The following is an 18,144-nucleotide window of genomic DNA, read 5'->3' as shown; positions in this document are numbered from 1 at the left end:
AGAATGCTGTTTTTCTTCTTTAGGTAAACTATTTTCTGTATGCTGATTGCTATCTTCCATATTTTTAAAAAATGGTGGAAATAATCTAAACAGATTACTATCACCAGTAAGTATGAGGAGAGGGTGCCCAAAAAGCTTTTTCTAACTTCTTGGCAAAACCACAACAAAGATACAAAGGCAGACTCTGAGTTTATAAAAAGTTATTTTATTTTTTTGATTTTTATAAAATTTAGTACAAATCTTACTGAAGTATAAATTCTTCTTGAGCAGCATCAATTATGATTACATAGTAATTCATATGTAAATGAATATTTTTCTGGGGGACACATCACAAGTTAATTAGCCCTTCATTTATCAGTGATATAAAAAAATGCAACATCTTAACTGCTGAGTCATCTTCATATTTTTCTCTCAGAGAAGTTTCTTTATGGTTATTGGTTACAGCATCAGAAAAGCTGAAGTAAGGGATTCCTTCCCCCTCTCTTGTTCAGGGGTCTCATTATCACAAAATAAATAAATTAAAACCTACATACATTCCCATGAGTGTGCCTCACATAGCAAAATCTGAAGGGGTAAGAGAGAAAAGGACCAGTATTAGATTAAGCTTATTCACTTGTCTGGTGTGGAACAGGTTGTACTGTGCCAAAATTCAAAAGCCAGTTCTTTCCTTTTTTTTTTTTTTTTTTAAACCTCATGCACCAAGCCACTGTTTTTGTCTAAGCTTTTGCTGAAATCAGCATTCCCAAGCATCCAATTTTGCCCACAATTTCACTGAAAAGGAGCTCATCAGCATATTTGGGACACTAATCATAGAAAAGGGGGCATAGGTGCTATCTGTCCAGAAACAAAACAAAAAAAAAATAACCTCTTTAACCACATAACAGCCACCTTAAAGTTCCCACTGTTAACACAGCCTTAATGTTGCAAGAAAGACTATGTGGTTCCAACCACTCCCCCATGACTGGTTTCTGAAGTTAATGACACCCATTTGCAAGGTGACTCAGTACTACTAGTGACTATGGAATGGACTGACACTTCTTGCTGACTTCCTGCCTTACTTCAGTAGAACCATTCCCTGGCTTACCAACTGAGTTAACCATTATTCTAACATAGTAAAAATAAACAAATATGTAAACGAATAATAACTTTTTTTTCATTAAAGCCCTACATTAGAGCCTGTAATCCCAGCATTAAGGAGGGAGACTGAGGCAAGAAGATGGAGTGTTCAAGGTCAGCCTGAGCTATACAAGCAAGACCCTGTCTAAAATATATAAAGTGATAAAAGGAATATATCTGAAACAAAAGGGGGAGGGAGGGAAGAAGAAAGGAAGGAAAGAAGAGGGAGAGAGGGAGGGATGGAGGGGAGGGAAGGAAGAAGGAAGGAAGGAAGGAAGGAAAGAAGGAGGGAGGGAGGGAGGGAAAGAGGGAAGGAAGGAAAGAGGAAGGAAGAAAGGAAAGAAGGAAGGAAGGAAGGGAGAAGGAAAGAGGGAATGAAGGGAGGAAAGAAGGGAGGAAGGAAGGAAGGAAGGAAGGAAGGAAGGAAGGAAGGAAGGGAAATAAATTAGCTTCATCACCTGAGGCCAGTACCCTCATTGAAATCTTTGGTTCTAGTTTGTAATATATACTACAGAGCTGAAACCTGAACTCCCATCTCAAGTCCAGTGGAATCCACATGGTAAATCCCTATGGAATTTAGTCATGGCCTTTCATGCCTAGGCGATTAATTCACTAAAGCCCTGAGAACTGGCATAGTTTTCCTGGTAGGGCAAAACTCGCACAACAGGACTTGGTAAGTCTACCCACACCTCATTCATCTTGCATCCAAAGCCCTAGATCTATGATTTTTGTGCACATAAGAATTAACATAACAAGCCTAAACTGCTATCCTTGGAAAGGCCTGCTTGCAAGGTTGGCCCTTGACTGGTCTGAACACTACGACTGAGAGGGGCCCACCACTGATAAGACTGGCTCACCGCTCCTAAACTCTCTACAAGCAAGGTGGCTTATGCTGAATGCCTGTTTGGGGGAGTCTTAAATTTTGCCATGTGCTAGGCAGAAGCTACCTATGTGCCCTGTCACTAGTAAAAGTCCTGGGTCTTTGATGATGTCATAAATATATGTCCTGTATAGCCAAATGCGAGAAGACTTTAGAAACTTGGGCCTGGATATTCTCGGACTTTGCCTAAGGTGCTTTTTCCCTTTGCTAAGTTTTCTTTGTATCCTTTCACTCTCATAAATCAAAGCTGTGAGACTATAGTTGAGCCCTGAGCCTTCTTGGGAACCTCTGATAGAGTAGGAGGAGGCTACCATTGCCAGTTTCACTCACATCCTTCTGTCTCTCTTTGCATAACCACGTCCCATTCACAGATGTAATGTTTGAATGTCCAACACTTGGCCCTTCCTGAGAGTCCCTCTCTTTGTTGTACGTGGTGTGATCAGTCATGAAATGTGCATGGAAAGCAGGAACAGGTAGGGAAGGAATTACTTGTAAAGGAACAAGAGACAGCACTGATCTTACTCAAGTTCTTTTCAAAGTTGTTTGGATATCAAGGCTCCCAGGAACATGGACCCCAAGATAAATAGCAATAATCCTCACCTCACTGCATTCTTCCCAGTCATCACTGAGGATGTGCACTTTCTACAGGTGCCACTGCAGGAGTCAGTGTTTTAATACTGCATGTGCTTAGCTTGGAAACTGACCAAAGAGATCAATATATTTAGCCCTTTTTCAAAACCTATGTGTATTATGAGCTCCGTTCTATAGTAACAGTTCTGTTTCTGATCCAGTTCCCACGGTCACTTCAACCCAATCTATTATTGGGATCAAGCTCTGGCCTAGTGTGTCTTAAGATATCCATTGTGTCTCAGCTGTCGTTCTTCACTCCGTCTGCTTCTCCACGCATGGTACTTCTTGATACTTTTCTTCCACGCAAAACGCCAGATGCTAACCATGAAACACCAAGACACAGTGTACATGGCTACTCCCCCAACTTTTACAAACCACTTGGGTGTGGGTGAGACCATTTCACAGAAAAGGAGATGGGCTCCTACGCCAATCCTCACACCAGTGAACAAAGCCACAAAGAGAAAGTCCACCACATCTCCAGTGAAACTGTGGTAGTGCCCTGTTTCACGGAGAAACCAGCGCATCTGTAGCAACGGGTTGGTGATCTCACTTCCAAAGAGGACCGCGTTGACCTCTGTGCCTGACTCTCCAAGTGCCAGGGCCATGATGATGCCTAAGATGCTCAGTGTGTGGTGAGCCAGCATCAGGGCACCCTCAGACTGGAAGTAGATGCACCAGCCCAAGTCAAAGATGAAGTAGCCCAAGGTGAGACACAGAACATGAACTTGGAGAGGTGTGTTAGGTGAGCCTGAAACAAACCAAGACAGAAGAACTGAGTGACTAGGCATCATGCCACCTGCAGAGAAAATCCTCTGTTACTATCTGAAGAGGACAAAAGCAGTGATAAGCACAAGCTTTTAATGATAACAACAACAAAACCTACCATCTAGCCTTCCCTATAATCCCAGCATCTGGGTGGTAGAAGGAGGGGGATCAGGACATCAAGGCCAGCCTTGGTTACATAGGGAGTCAGGGCTAAGCCTGGATTACATGAGGCCCTATCTCAGAAAACCAAAGACGGGCTGGAGAGATGGCTCAGCAGTTAAGAACACTGGTTGTTCTTGCAGAAGACCCGGGTTCGAATCCCAGCACCCACATGGCAGCTAACAACTGTCCGAAACTCCAGTCCCAGGGGATCCAACAGCCTTTTCTGACCTCCGTGGGCATTGTATGACATGGGTGCACTTATCTACATGCAGGCAATATACACATACACATAAAATAAAAATAATAAAATAAAATAAGACAAATGTCTAAAACTACAGTCTTTCTTATTTTATATTTTTTGGGGACATAGTCTTCCTAGTACTTGCTATGTAGCCCAGGCTGGCCTTGAACTTTCAGCAATCCCTTGCCTCAGCCTCTGAGGGCTGGGATTGTAGGCAGGAACTAGAGAGTATGGTCAGGGAAAGTAGCAAGACCCTCTCTCAAAACAAAAATGGGGGAAAACCCTCAAAGACATCAATGAATGACTCAAGCATCAAGCAGAACAACATAAAATTGAGTTATTTTGTTGTTTCAGTGAAAATGCTAAGCCTTCATTCTCCACTTTTTTTTTTTTTTGTCTTTTTGAGACACAGTCTCCCTGTAGCCCCAGCTGGCTTGGAACTTGATCTCACAAGAGATACAGCAGCTTTTGCCTCCTGAGTGCCCGGACATTCAACACTCATTAGGCAGCTAAAGGTCTGTTTCCAAACTCTTGGGTCACTTTGTCATGCATGTTAGACTTCATTTATTAACTTAGGTTATTGGACACTGGCAGCCCTAACCCATCCTGAAAGTAGACTCCAGAGAGAACCCCCAAAATCAGATTGTCCTCATATCCAAGAACATGAGGTGCAAGCATCTGCCATATTTAAAAATCATTAAGTACCTTCTTATAAAACACAAAACTTAAGAATTTTTTCATTTCAGTTTAATAGAAGGTTTGAGCCTAGCCTGGGCTATAAAACAAGAGCCTTTCTCTTTCTAAAAAAAAAAAAAAAAAGAAAGAAAGAAAGAAAGAAAAAAAGAAAGAAAGAAAGAAGGAAAGAAAAAGAAAGAAAGAAAAGAAAGAGCCAGGTCTGTTGGCATAGGCCTATAATCTCAGCTACTCAGAAGGAAGATCATAAGCTCACTGTCACCCTTGGGGTACAGAATGATTCAAAGCCAGGCCAGCCTGACCAGCTTAGTGAGATCCTCTCAAAAATAAAAAAGAAATGAAAAAAAAAAAAAAAACCACAGGGACATAGCTAGGAATATAGCTATATAGCTCAATGACAGAGAACTTGCCTGACATGTACACAGCCCTAGGTTCAATCCCAAATATTACAAAAAGAAAAAATGATTGAACTCTAGTATCACAAAAAGATAGAGTTATGAAAAGCAGAAACACTAGGTGACATATACAATATCAAAGTATCAAAGTTAACAATGAAGACATCAATACAACTTAGAATGGGGGTATTCGTCAATATTATAAAAATTCATTTTAAAGTTCCATTCTAAGACTAGCCCCCAAATCATAAATCACTAAGGAAAAACCTTTACTGTTCCCTCTACCTACCTGGATGAGTAAAAGGCCAAGGGCCATCAATGAAGCCAATGTAAGCAGACAGGCCTATAGAGAGGACTCCATGGGTGAAGGTCACCAGCCGGCAGCTCCACTCATAGCTTCGGTGCTTATTCAGGTGGCAGAAAGATGTATAGAGTGAGAGCCAGCCACCCAGGCTGCACAGCACCTGCAGACACAGACCTAATGCCATCCTATGACGAAGAGACCAAAACCAGAAAAACAAAGGATGCACCCTAAGAAAACAGCAGCGGGTCATTTTGTGTTTATGCCTGAATTGCTGCTATAGAATGCTATGAAGACACGGCCTTTACTGAAACACTTTATTACATATGTATCCAAGAATCTTCTACGTAAGTGTGACTGCTATATTATAACTCCAGATCCCTTAGAGATACCATGCTGGCACCTGATGAAAGCTATGAACTGAAAGCCAGGAACAGCACTCTGAGCCAGTAGGCTAACTTCACACTTAACTAATGATGAGCAAACGCCAATAATAACCCTCTAGAGATCACTGGCTTTGGACAATGATACACGAACAATAAAGCACATGTATCTGATAATGTGTTCACGTTTCAAAAATCCCGGCACTAGCCAGGCATGGTAGTATACACCTATAATCTCAGCTACTCAGGAGATTGAAGGAGGAGGATCTCGACTTTGAAGGCAGCTTGGGCTACACAGCAATTCAAGGCCAACCTGAGCTACTTATAGAGACTATGTCTCAAAAATATATATACTATATGTAAATATATATGAAAGCTGTAAGGGCTATGTTTCTAGTTCAGTGGGATACCACTTGCCTTTTATGTATGTGGCTCTGGGTTCAATCCCTAGTATCACAAAAAGGGAAGGAGGCTAGGGAGACAGCTCAAGACAGCTCAGTTGGTAAAGGGCTTGCTGCACATGAGGACTTGAGTTTGATTCTCAGAGCCCATGTAAAAGAGCAAAGCATGGTGGTGCACACTTGTAACCCCAGCACTGGGGATGTAGAATCCCTGTTGAGAAACGTCTAAAAGAAAGAAGAGAGCAACTAAGGAATGACACCAGAGATTGACCCCTGGCCTCCATATATGTACACACACATGCACACACACACACACACACACACACACACACACACACACACACCGGGAGGGAGGAAAAACTCTCATGAAAAAAAACAAAATACCATTTTGGTTTCTGCTAGAATTCACATGTCACCAAGCATTTTGAAATGTGGTTAAGCTGAAACTAAATTCAACTGAGGTCTGGTTTCGGCTCATAGGTTTATCAGACAAAATCAAAACTTGGGCAAACCTAAATATAGCACTAAGCAAAGAATCCAGACATCTTAGAAGTGGTGGGAGTTCTGAAATCCAACTCCATTATAATATTACCAGGGAAACAAAAGGATTTTGAGTAAATATTGAAATACAAAAATAGTGTAATGGAGCTGGAGAGATGGCTCAGTGGTTAAGAGCACTTGTTGCTCTTGCAGAGGACTTGGGTTTGGTTCCCAGCACCCACATGGCAGCTAACAACCATCTTTAACTACAGTTTCAGGAGATCTGATGCTCTCTTCTGTCCTCCATGGGCAATGCACAACATGGTGCACTTGGATGCAGCAAAACAGACACATAAAATAAAATAAATGTTTAATACGTTTAAGGCAATTATTCTGTTAAAAGTGAAGGAAAAGAAAAAAATTAAAATGAAGGAAAGGAGATAGGCATAGCGGTAAGCAGTTGATATCCCAGCCCTTGGGCAGTAGAGGCAGGATTGCCTAGAGTTCAAGCCCAGCTTAGTCTATATAGTGAGTTCCAAGCCAGCCAGGCATGGCTAGATAACAAGACTTTCAAAAGTCACAAAACGCCATGAAAATTCTTAGTGATACAAATACATTTAGAGAAGAACAGCCAATACTGAGTTAATTTAGCCATATAGAACTATGCTCCAAAAAATGACTAAGATGTTATTATTAATATATATTAGCTCCTCTGTTAAAACTACAAATAAAAAAGTCCCAAACATGTCAGCTATGTGTCTCATCTCTGCAGGAATTTTCTGCATGGCTACACACTCACTGCTCAACCTTTTCTGACAAATGAAATAGTATCTGCAGACCAACACACTTCAATACACAAGCCACTCCCAGGAATGCTATCCAAAGACGGATTGACCCAAGGTCAAATTCTGTCCAGCTTTCATCAGAAATCAGATTCCCATTCAAGACGACAGTAGGTGTCCAGCATAAACCTGCGTGTGGGGGAAATCACTTCAACCTGTAGAGCTTGTTTTCAAAAACAAAAGAAGGACCTGAAGAAGAATTTTCTAAAACTTCTAAGCCAATATTTTCAGAGAAACAGCCAGACATACAAAGTACCCGAGTGAAAAGAGCTGTCCCCCTTATTTCCATTCAAAGGCCAGGGTCACCGGCCAGTAAGGCGGATCAGCTCTTTGAGACATGGCGATTAGTATTTTTAGAGTATTCTTCTCTGAATCTTAATTCCCTGGCCCGAGAGGAAAAACAGTAGTCCATTTACAAACAACCCCAGTAAAAGCAGGCATTTGTAAATGGCAGACGCAGCTCGGTGACCTTGAGACTGCGCGTCTGGTGTGGGGTCTGGATATTTCCCAGGCCCTTGTAGCTAGGCGGCTCCGGGCTCCCCCTTCCAGGCTACTGGTCCTGGCCAGGCCGGCGATGAGTGGCGCTGGGCCGGCAGCCTGCGAGCTGGAGCCTGGGGCGCCGAGCCAGAAGTAAAGTCGCATCCTTTGCGGGTGGACGTACCCAAGGCCCGCAGCCACGCCCGCCTCCCAGCCCAGATCGCATGATTCTGGGACCGTTATCTCAGCATCCAGCCGGGCGCCCGGAGCCTGGCGCAAAAAGGCCGCGGCGCCCCAGGGCAGGAGGAGCCTGGTGCGCCCCGCGGCCTGGAGGATCGCCCGCCTCCTCCTCCGCCTGCAGGCAGGTACCCATCCCGCGCAGCGAGCGCAGTTACCTGGGAGCGCACCGGGAAGCCTCGGTACCCACAGCCCTGGGCCGGGATCGCGGGGACAGGAAGCTGCAGAGGGTGAGGGGAGAGACGAGGCTGTGACGACGCCGGAGGAGGAGCCGGGGTCTGGGGGCACCTGCTGGCTGGGAGGACGGAGCGCGCAGAACTTGTGCTGGGCCTGGAACCTCAGCAAACCGAGCTGGATGGAGGGTCCTACTTTAGGCAGGGAAGGGGAAGGCGTTCTAACGATGACGTAAGATCTGCAGGCCGTTGTTCTTATTTGTTGTCTGTTTAAATCTTTGGGGGGTACGGATGTAGAGAGTGTCTGGCTTCTCCGTGGTAGACTGCTTGCCTAACATGTATGAGGCCCTGGGTTCAATCTCTAGGACGCTCCTCGCTCAATAAATAAATCAGTATCCATTCTGCCCCCAAATGATGGTACAGTCGCTCCATTAAGCATTTATTGAGCACCAACTAAGTACTCGCAACCTACTATGTAAAATGGGAGATACAAGACTCTCTTTTTGCCCTCCTGCTTGAATCAGAGTTGTGAAACAAACTCACAAATGACTGATTTCCAGGAAAGTGCTCAGACCTGGGAATTATAAATTATTTTCATTTCAGCACTGTCTCCAAATGGGCATAGACATCAGGAAGGGGCTGGAGAGATGGCTCAGCCATTAAGAGTCTTTGCTGCTCTTGCAGAAAACCGGGGTTCAGCTCTCAGTATCCACATCAGACAACTCACAACTTGCTATAACTCCGCTGCAAGGATCCAACACCCTCTACTGGCCTCTGAGGAGCACAAGTGTTCCAACACATGCAGACACACACACATTAAAAAAAAAAAAAAAAGTAAACTCTGCTGGTATGCAGTTGGGCAAGTTAGGTTTCTGTGCCTCCTTTCTCTCATCCACAAAACCAGAGAGTAATGCCTCTCTCATAGACTATTGTGAGAATTTGAATAGGTTATATTTCTAAAATGCATAGAACAATGACTGTCACTATATAAATACCATATGTTGCTTTCATTTCACGTTTGGAGTTGTTTTTCCAAGACTGGGATTAAACCAGAAGCCTCAAACGTGTTAGACAAGTACTCTACCACTGAACTGTATTCCCAGACCTTTATTTCATTTTCAGACAAATCCTTGTTTCTGAGTCCAATGATAATAAATTTGAAGAAAAAATTATGAGCCTGGTATAGTGAGGCACACCTATAATGGCAGCACTTGGGAGGCTGAGGCAGAAGGATTGTGATTTAGAAGCCAGCCTGGATACCCTGTCTCAAAATGAAAACAGAGAGGAAGGAGAGGAAGAGAGAAAATATTAAGTGGGATAATGGGGTAAGGAGGGGAGTTTGACTTTTGCTCGACAGACAATGATGGAATGCTAAGATGATGGGTACTAAGGAGCACATGCATTCTTCAGAAGAGAAGACCTTTATCACAGATGTGTTTAGACCATGCCTGAAAATATTAAATATTCTTGTTTGAGTTATTTATCTTTCCAACTGCTCAAAGACAAAGATGATACTGTTTTCATCTGTTTCCCTAGAACCTAGTATGGAACAGGTACAATGAATGTTTGTCAGCTGAATTAATAAAAAAGTAAGCCAGGCATGCTAATTCACAGCTATAATCCCAGCACTCAGGAAGTGGAGGCAGGAGGATCAGGAATTCAGTGTCATTCTCAGCTACATAATAAGTTCAAGGCCAGTCTGGACTATATGAGCTCCTGCCTCAAAAAAGCCCAAGAATTAATGTAAAACTATATTAGAAGCATACTTGGCATTTCAAAAGTTTGGTGATCATCTGCACTACTTAGAGACTGTTTTCAAAATACCCTTATACAGACTGTTGTGATTCAATAGATCTGGTGTGGGGCAAGAATCAGTATGTTTTTAAATATGCCTGAGGTCATTCAGGTGACCAGAGCCACTGTTAGAGAGCCTTAGCTGCCTTAATGCCAGCCTAAGGTGCTGGGCTAAGGCATCTGCTTCCATGCCTAAGATGAAGCCTGTGATGTTTTTGAACAGGAAATCATATGGCCATACTCTCAAAGTTTTACGCTTTTACTCAACGTGTGGTCTAGGGACAGAGAAGGATCACTAGTGAAATCAGTATCACCTGGCAGCTTGTTGGATATACAGAACCTCAGATCCTAGCTCTGGACTTACAAAACTGGAATCTACATTTTATTTTTATGTATTTATTTTATTGGTCTTTTTGAGACAGGGTCTCCCTGTAGCCACAGCTGGCCTGTAACTCACTATGGAGACCAATGGAATCTACATTTTAACAAGGTCCCCAGTGATCTAGATCCACACTTAGACAATAATTCTCTGGTGGTGATGAGGACTGAACCCAGGACTTTGGGTATACTAGGCAAATACTCCACCACTAAGCTACTTACTACATCTGCAGTTTTGGGGCAGTGATTCACAATCTCACGGTAGAATCATTTGGAGAACTTTTAAATACTAGTGCCAAGGTCACATCCCCAAACAAAATCAGAATCCCAGGGTGGTTATATCAGTTATTTATAAAGCTTTCCCAGTGATTCCAACTTGCTATCAAAGTTGAGAACAGGTGCTCCAGAGGCACTGGGCTAAAATCAATGTAAGTGTAATTGGAGGAGACCTGTTATGAGTGTGTTAGAACCTACCAGATAAGAGGATGATAGCCTGGATAAACGAGACAGGACAAGATCCATATCACTAAAGGGACTGTAAGCAAGCCTCAACCCTTTCTGTTTATTTCTGCTTCAACATTTTGTTTTCCATTCCAGTCTCTTAATCTGGGACTTTCTTCTTGCTACCTCCATTTCTCACAAAAGAACAGAATAATAAAGACTTCAGGAGTCTACAGACTTGGGTTGGGAAAGGTGCCAGTTCTTGGGTTCTGGGATCAAGCTTCATTACCTAGGACTAAACTGTATTAATTTATCTTTACTCAATCTCTACTCCACCAAATCAGTGGTGCTTCCCACCCTTAAGACAAACAGGGGACAGAAGCTCTTCACCAAAATAATAACAATGACAATCACAGATGACATTTGTACATTGTCTTAATGCATGTGACATTGCTCCAAACGCTTGGAATACATTAATTTATATAGGGTGGGATCTACTTTTGCACCCAATTTACAGTTGAGAAGTTAAGGCACAAAATAGTCAGGAATCTTGCCCCAGGTGACATGATTAGAACTCAAGCAAGATGACTAAAGGGGCACACTGAAATATGCCACCTAGCAGCAATGTGGTAGCATAGGGGGATCAAGAGCTCAAGGTCATTCTGAACTACATGGTAAGTTTTCAGTCAGCTTGGGCCAGTATTATGTTATAGATTGCAGATTTATTTATTTATTTATTTATTTATTATTTATTTAATTGTATATACAAAGTTTTCTACTCTCATAGAGCCCTGTCTCAAAGAACCAAAAAGCAATAACAACAACCATCAAAGTGCTGCCTCTGCTTGACTAGATTTCTTTTTTTTTTTTTTGTCTTTTTGAGACAGGGTCTCCCTGTAGCCCCAGCTGTCCTGGAACTCACTATGTAGACCAGGCTGGCCTCGAACTCACAAAGATCCTCTTGCCTCTGCCTCCCAAGTGCTGGGATTAAAGGTGTGTGCCACCATGCCTGGCAAAAATGAGCGCCCGAACAGGGACATGAACCCTAGACCCTCAGATCAAAAGTCTGATGCTCTACCCACTGAGCTATCCCGGCGACTAGATTTCTTATTTCAGGGAAGGGCATTTGTTTGTTTGGTTTTTATTTTATTTATTTATTTATTTTGGTCTTTTTGAGACAGGGTCTCCCTGTAGCTCCAGCTATCCTGGAACTCACTATGTAGACCAGGCTGGCCTTGAACTCACAGAGATCCACCTGCCTCTGCCTCCCGAATGCTGGGATTAAAGGTATGGGCCACCACACCTAGCTGTTTGTTTTTTAAATATTTTATGTATGTATGTATGTATGTATGTATGTATGTATTTACTTATTTATTGTATTTTTTGAGACAGGGTCTCCCAGTAGCCCCAGGTGGCCTGGAACTTACTATTTAGACCAGGTTGTCTTTGAACCCACAGATATCCACCTGCTTCTGCTTCCCAAGTGCTGGGATTAAAGGTGAGCACCACCACACCCAGCTTATTTATTATTTTTATTTTATGAATATGAGTGTATTACCTGCATATAGGTAGGTGCACCCATGTTGTGCACTGCTGGAGGAAGTCAGAAGAGGGTGTCGGATCCCCTGGAACCGGAACTACAGACAGTTGTTAGTTGCCATGTGGGTACTGGGAACTGACCCAGGTCCTGCAAGAGCAGCCAGTGCTCTTAAATGCTGAACCATCTCTCCAGCCCCCAAGCATTTGTTGTTTAGGGCACAACTTCCTAAACTGAGGCTCTTAACCTCCTGTGGGGTCATGTGACTGAATGTAAGAGTGTGGAAAGTTTGGCAGCAGTACAAGTTGGTTTCTGAATGCCCATTGATGAACTCCAGGGGCTAGAGATACGGCTCAGTAGTTAAGAGCACTGGCTCTTCTTGCAGAGGACCCTGGTTGAGTTCCCAGCACACACAACTGTCTGTAATTCCTGTTCCAGGGATCCGACACCCTCTTCTGACCTCTGCGAGCATTGCATGACATTGGTACACTTACATACATGCAGGCAATACACTCATACACATAAAAATAATAAATATTTTTTAAAATGAACTCCAGGGGCTGGAGGGATGGCTCAGCGGTTAAGAACACTGACTGTTCTTGCAGAAGACCCGGGTTCGAATCCCACACCCACATGGCAGCTAACAATTGTCCAGAATTCCAGTTCCAGGGGATCCAACAGCCTCTTCTGTCCTCTGGGCATTGCACAACATGGGTGTACTTACTTACATGCAGGCATAACATTCATACACATAAAATAAAAATAATAAAATATTTTAAAAAATGAACTCCAGAATCAAACATATGGATCTGAGGTAATTCTGACAGTGCTGGCCTGTGACTTTACTATAATCTTAATTCTGAGTTCACAACATGACCCTTTGCATTGTATGTGCCCTTCCATCACACAATGCCAATCAACACTGCTTGAAACACCTCAGTTCAGATTCATGGTATGTTATGAACTGCAGTGTTTTTACTGTGTATACAAAGTTTTCTCCTCTTAAGAAACATGCTTTTTAATTACAGAAAGCAAGAATTTTAAATATTTTCCTATTGTTCCTAAGTCAAATTAGTATATATTTGAGTTGGATTTTGTTATGTTTTATTTTATTTATTTATTTTTTATTTATTTTTTACATTTATTTATGGTCGGGGGGATGCATGTGTCACACTGTGAGTGTGAAAGGCATAGGAAAACTTTCCAAAATTGCTTCTCTCCACCATGTGGGATCAAACTCAGATAGTTTGATTTGGAGGCAAGTGCCATAATGTGCTAAGCCACCTCACTAACTTGGAATGTTTCATTTTAAAAACTGATGTTTGAAGTGGCTGACTTGGGTTTCATAAATTTCATCATATAAGGTTTGACTTATGATTGGGACAGAATTTCCAACAATTTGCTAAATGGCCCTACACACATTTTTTTCCCTTTTTGTACTACAAATTTAAGTGAAGTGGTATATTAGGTACTTTTCTGTTGCTATGATAAATCATCAAGATCAGGGAAACTTATGAAAGGAAGAGTAGATTTGGGCTTATGGTTCTAGAGGGATAGGAGTCCATCATAATGACCGGAATGGCTGCAAACAGCACACATGGTGCCTGGAGCTGAAAGATGAGAGCCCACATCTCCAATGGCAAACACAAACACAAACAAGAGAACTGAGGACTGGAGAGATGGCTCAGTGGTTGAGAACACTGGCTGCTCTTGCAGAGGACCAATTCCCAGCACCCACATGGTGGTAACAACCATCTGTAACTCCAGATGCGGAGGAATCAGACACCTTTTGTGGGCATTGCATGACACAGGTGCGCTTATATAATGCAGGCAATGCATTCATACACATAAAATAAAATGATTGAAAAAAGAGAATTGAGAGTGAAGTGAAACTGTGGACTCTCGAAGCCCACCCCCGTGATATACTTCCTTGAGCAAGATTGTACCTTCTAGAAATTCCATGGCCTCCCCAAACATTGCATCAACAGGGGACAAGGTGTTCAAATATTGAGCCTATGAGGGACATTTTTCATTCAAACCACCACAAGGGATGTTCTTAACACTGATGATTATAAACTCAGAATATTACTGGGTGTAGTGGTGGATACCTATAATCCCAGAGGCAGAGGCAGGTGGATCTCTGTGAGTTCCCATCTCAAAAAAAAAAAAAAGTTAAGGCTTTATGTAAATTATCTTACATAATTATTTTAAATTATTAACATAATTTTACATAATTATGTAAAAATAAGCAAGCACATCTATTTTATTAGTGCAAAGGTTTTCTTTTTATCTTTTCTAAATGATAAAATTATATGTATACCAAAGAATTGTCTTAAAATAAATTTCTTTATAATTTTCTATCAGCAAATGTTTCATTGTATACCTGTTTTATGTACCTATATAACTTGGGGGCTTTCCTAAGAATTTCTCTGCTGAAAAGGGGTCATGCATAGAAAAAGTTTATGATATTTTGATTTATAGGAAAAAAAAGAATGACATTTTAAATTTTTTTGGGGGGAGCATCAGTGTTTGAGATAAGGTCTCACTCTGTAGCACATGCTAGCCTTGGTCTCACTATTGTAACCAAGGCTGGCTTTGAACTCTTGATCCTCCTACCTCAGCCTCCTGAGTGCTATGCCTCCATGCCTGACTTTAAAACTTTAAATGCCCTATTATGTGCATGTAGCAATGTTGGGCATTGGAAACAACAGAGCAAAACAGTCCAGGGGAGCAGAGGAGTCCCAGAACTATGGCAGGAGCTTGCAGTGTCTGTGGCAGAGGGCACTGTGCCTTGGCACCTGGGCGGCTAGAGGCAGGCATCTTGACTCAAGTTTGGGGATTAATAAGCACAGCCCCTGAATTGGACCCCAAGTTCTTACTTTGCTTGGGGAGCTGAGTGTGATGGCTATTGTACAGGACTGTCTTCCAATCCAAACTGCCACCGTCTTCATGAGTTCAGCTGTACTTGCTTGCAAAAGATCATCCAAGCTGGGCTTGTTGACTGTTGACATTTCCGCATAGAAAGAGTGCTGGGGAGGGTCATGAGAACCTCAATCTAGTATCCAGTCACTCCTCCCAACCAGTTGTGTACCATTCTGCCCTTATTGTACTCTGGCCTTGGGGAGGGGCTAGAGTACTCGTGCTGGGATGAACTAGGGAATGGGGCTCCATCTACAGCCATAGGGGAGTCATCATCCATGTTAAGTGCAGACCTTCCGGTGCAGTTGATTTAAAGTCACCCACGTTCCTACCTTAACCCATCACCCATTGCCCTGTAAGTAACCCTAATAAACACATTGGTTCCTCAGCGTGAACTTCGGTGAAATTGAACTTTGGTTTATCATTGGGACCTTGAGGGGTGAGGTGAAGATGTTGCTTAGTTCTCCCTGCCAAGGCAAACTTCTCCCAACAGTGTCACAGATTTGTAATCCCAGCACTTGAGAGGTAAAGGCAGCAAGATCAGCAACTCACGGTCATTCTGATCTGCAAAGTAAGTTTGAACCTAGCCTGGGCTACAAGGGATTAAAAAAAAAAAAAAAAAAAATCATGGGGCTGGAGAAATGACTCAGCAGTTAAGAGTACTTGCTGTTCTTCCAGCAAATCCAGGCTCAGTTCCTAGCACCCACCACATGGCGGCTAACAATCATCTGAGACTCCAGCTCCAGGGGATCCTATTTCCTCTTCTGTCCTCTGCTGTCATTGCATGCATGTGGTGTACTTACATACATGCAAGAAAAACACTCATACACATAAAATAAAGGTAATAAAATGTTTTAAAAAATCAGAGTCTGGGCTACATAGTAGATACCAGGCCAGCTAGAGATATATAACAAAACTCTAAAATAAATAAACAAATATTAAGACAGTATTAAATGAGTAGCAACTACAATCTTTTCCTTTTTCCTCTCTCCCCCACCCCCAACACTGGCTGAATGTTGCTCTTAGATGCCTCTCTCTAATTAGATGCTGAAGAAGCTCACCAAACTTCCATTAAATGTCTTTGGGATTAGGGATTTTACAATATCCTGCAGATAAAAAGATGCCCATCAGCAAGCTTGACCCTGCTCATCAAATATCTGAGTTGATAGGCAGTGGGAGCTACTGGAAACTGGTTAGGTTACTATTCTGTTTACTTTTCATAGAAAATATAGACAAATGGATAGTTTGGGATGGTGCAGGAGATGTTTTTCAGTACTTCCCTTGGCAAGATATCAAGGCAAGCAGCACTTGACAGGAAAGGGTCAGCTATGGCCTCTGTCAGCAACATGCATGTGTGTACAGTGACAGGCAGAGATATGTTGGTGACAGTGTAGTCACTTAAATCACTGCTGATGACTCCTTCGACTCTCTGTTATACTCCTAGCCCCTTGCATGCACTTTATCTTTGACACAGGGTGTCATCATGCTGTTCAGGCTGACCTTGAATTCCTAGGTTCAAGTGGTTCACCTACCTCAGCCTCCCATGTAGCTGGTACTACAGGCACATAGCACTGTGCTCAGTTCACCTATTTTAACTAGATGTTTTTCTTGAGAAAGTAGCTACTACCAACAGGCCTTTCCCCACTTTATGACACAAAATAGAAGTCTGAATATAAGCTCCATGCAAACACCAGGAGCAGCAGACCCTTCATGATTCGTGTATAGGTTTCCCACATGGATGTTATTTTCTGTAATAAATGTTTAATCTGTGATGGTTAATTTTGATTTGCAACTTGATTGGGTGGGTGGGAAAACATCTAGGAGATTGTTAAGGCATTCCCCTGTCTATGCTGATGTGTCTAAAGCTAGGGTTCTGACCTGATGAATGGATTCATCTCCTGACAGATTCATAATGCTGCAATAGTGAGGGATGGAGAAAAGGGGAAGGTCAGGCTTCCTTAGAAGAAATAGATCTTTAGGGCTATCTCTAGCTAGGATCCTTTCTGCACATCTTTTGCTCTGCTTCCTGTCTGCTGTGATATGAGCTACTCGACTCTGCCATATCCTTCCCACTATGATAGATTGACACCTCTAAAACCATGAGCTAAAATAAATCTTTCCTGTCTTAAGTTGCTCTAACAGGTATCTTGGTCACAGTTATGTAAAAGTAACTAACACAAATCTAAATCTTAGTTTCTCCCCACCAACAATTACATTGAAAGGCCTTTCTTCCCCACAGGCCAATATTTATTTTAAAGAATAGCAGCTATTTAACTTTTTTATTAAGCTGGGTGTGGTGGCTCCTAGGTCTATAATTCTAACACTTAAGGGGCTGAAGCAAGAGGATTGCCATGAGTTTAAGGCCAATCTGACTACATAGAGAGCTTGAGTCTAGCTTGGGCTATAGAGTGAGACCCTGCCTCAAAAAGCCAAAAACACCACCAATTAAAATTAATCTAAAAAAATATCAATAATAGCCCCTCGATCTTGTGAGATATCTCATATATATATATATATGAAATTATCCTTTGTTAAATAGCTTTTGTTTTCCGTTGTGAATAACGAGTAGTTGATATTCAGGATATCTGAGATATAGTAGCCTCTGGCCAAGTGACTTGACCTCAAATATTCACTATTCTCCGTCTTACAAAATGAGGAAAAATCTCTTGCCTACTCAGTTCCCATAGTAGTTCTGTCCCCCAAAGCAAGAACTCAGAACTATCTGGGGCCCTGTATTCATGTATATCATCTTCATCATTCACTTCGTGTTCCAAATGGAATTATTTTTCCCACCCCATTTCATTATATGCATTCACGTTCCATCCCCACCCCACCCCCACTACAAAAAGGCACAAAACACTAATCTGAACCTCTTCTTCTTAACAATGGAATAGTTTAT

At 42.3% G+C, this 18,144-nt stretch overlaps 1 protein-coding gene and 1 non-coding gene across 8 annotated transcripts; both read right to left on the bottom strand.

Annotated features, from left to right (window-relative positions):
• Nucleotides 1-1,498: 1,498 nt before the first annotated feature.
• Tlcd5 (TLC domain containing 5) lies at nt 1,499-8,497 on the bottom strand. Of its 7 annotated transcripts, none has more exons than XM_008826006.3 (3): nt 8,162-8,320; nt 5,172-5,346; nt 1,499-3,374 (listed from the first exon to the last, which is right to left on the bottom strand). In XM_008826006.3, exon 3 carries the CDS (start codon nt 3,268-3,270, stop codon nt 2,836-2,838), a length of 435 nt encoding a protein of 144 aa, XP_008824228.1. In that variant the 5' UTR covers nt 3,271-3,374; nt 5,172-5,346; nt 8,162-8,320; the 3' UTR covers nt 1,499-2,835. The 7 variants fall into 7 exon arrangements, with proteins under 7 accessions (XP_008824228.1, XP_029416008.1, XP_008824227.1 ...); XM_029560148.1 differs by having other exon boundaries at nt 5,172-5,286; XM_008826005.2 differs by having other exon boundaries at nt 5,172-5,371; nt 8,162-8,232.
• A 3,315-nt stretch (nt 8,498-11,812) lies between these two features.
• On the bottom strand, nt 11,813-11,885 carry Trnak-uuu. The gene has a single exon. It is a non-coding gene; the product is annotated as a tRNA-Lys (tRNA).
• Between the last annotated feature and the right edge of the window lie 6,259 nt (nt 11,886-18,144).

This window comes from Nannospalax galili, unplaced genomic scaffold (assembly GCF_000622305.1).
Source record: "Nannospalax galili isolate Female #2095 unplaced genomic scaffold, S.galili_v1.0 scaffold229, whole genome shotgun sequence".
Lineage (NCBI taxonomy): Eukaryota > Metazoa > Chordata > Mammalia > Rodentia > Spalacidae > Nannospalax > Nannospalax galili.
Note: the sequence above shows the minus strand (reverse complement) of the source record. Positions and strands in the feature narration are given on the sequence as shown.

Coding starts and splice junctions, on each gene's coding strand:
- Tlcd5 (XM_008826004.3), bottom strand. CDS start 5,436: ATGACCCGCTGCTGTTTTCTTAGGGTGCATCCTTTGTTTTTCTGGTTT. Junction 3,375..5,171: donor TTGGCCTTTTACTCATCCAG/GTAGGTAGAGGG, acceptor GGTTTGTTTCAG/GCTCACCTAACACACCTCTC.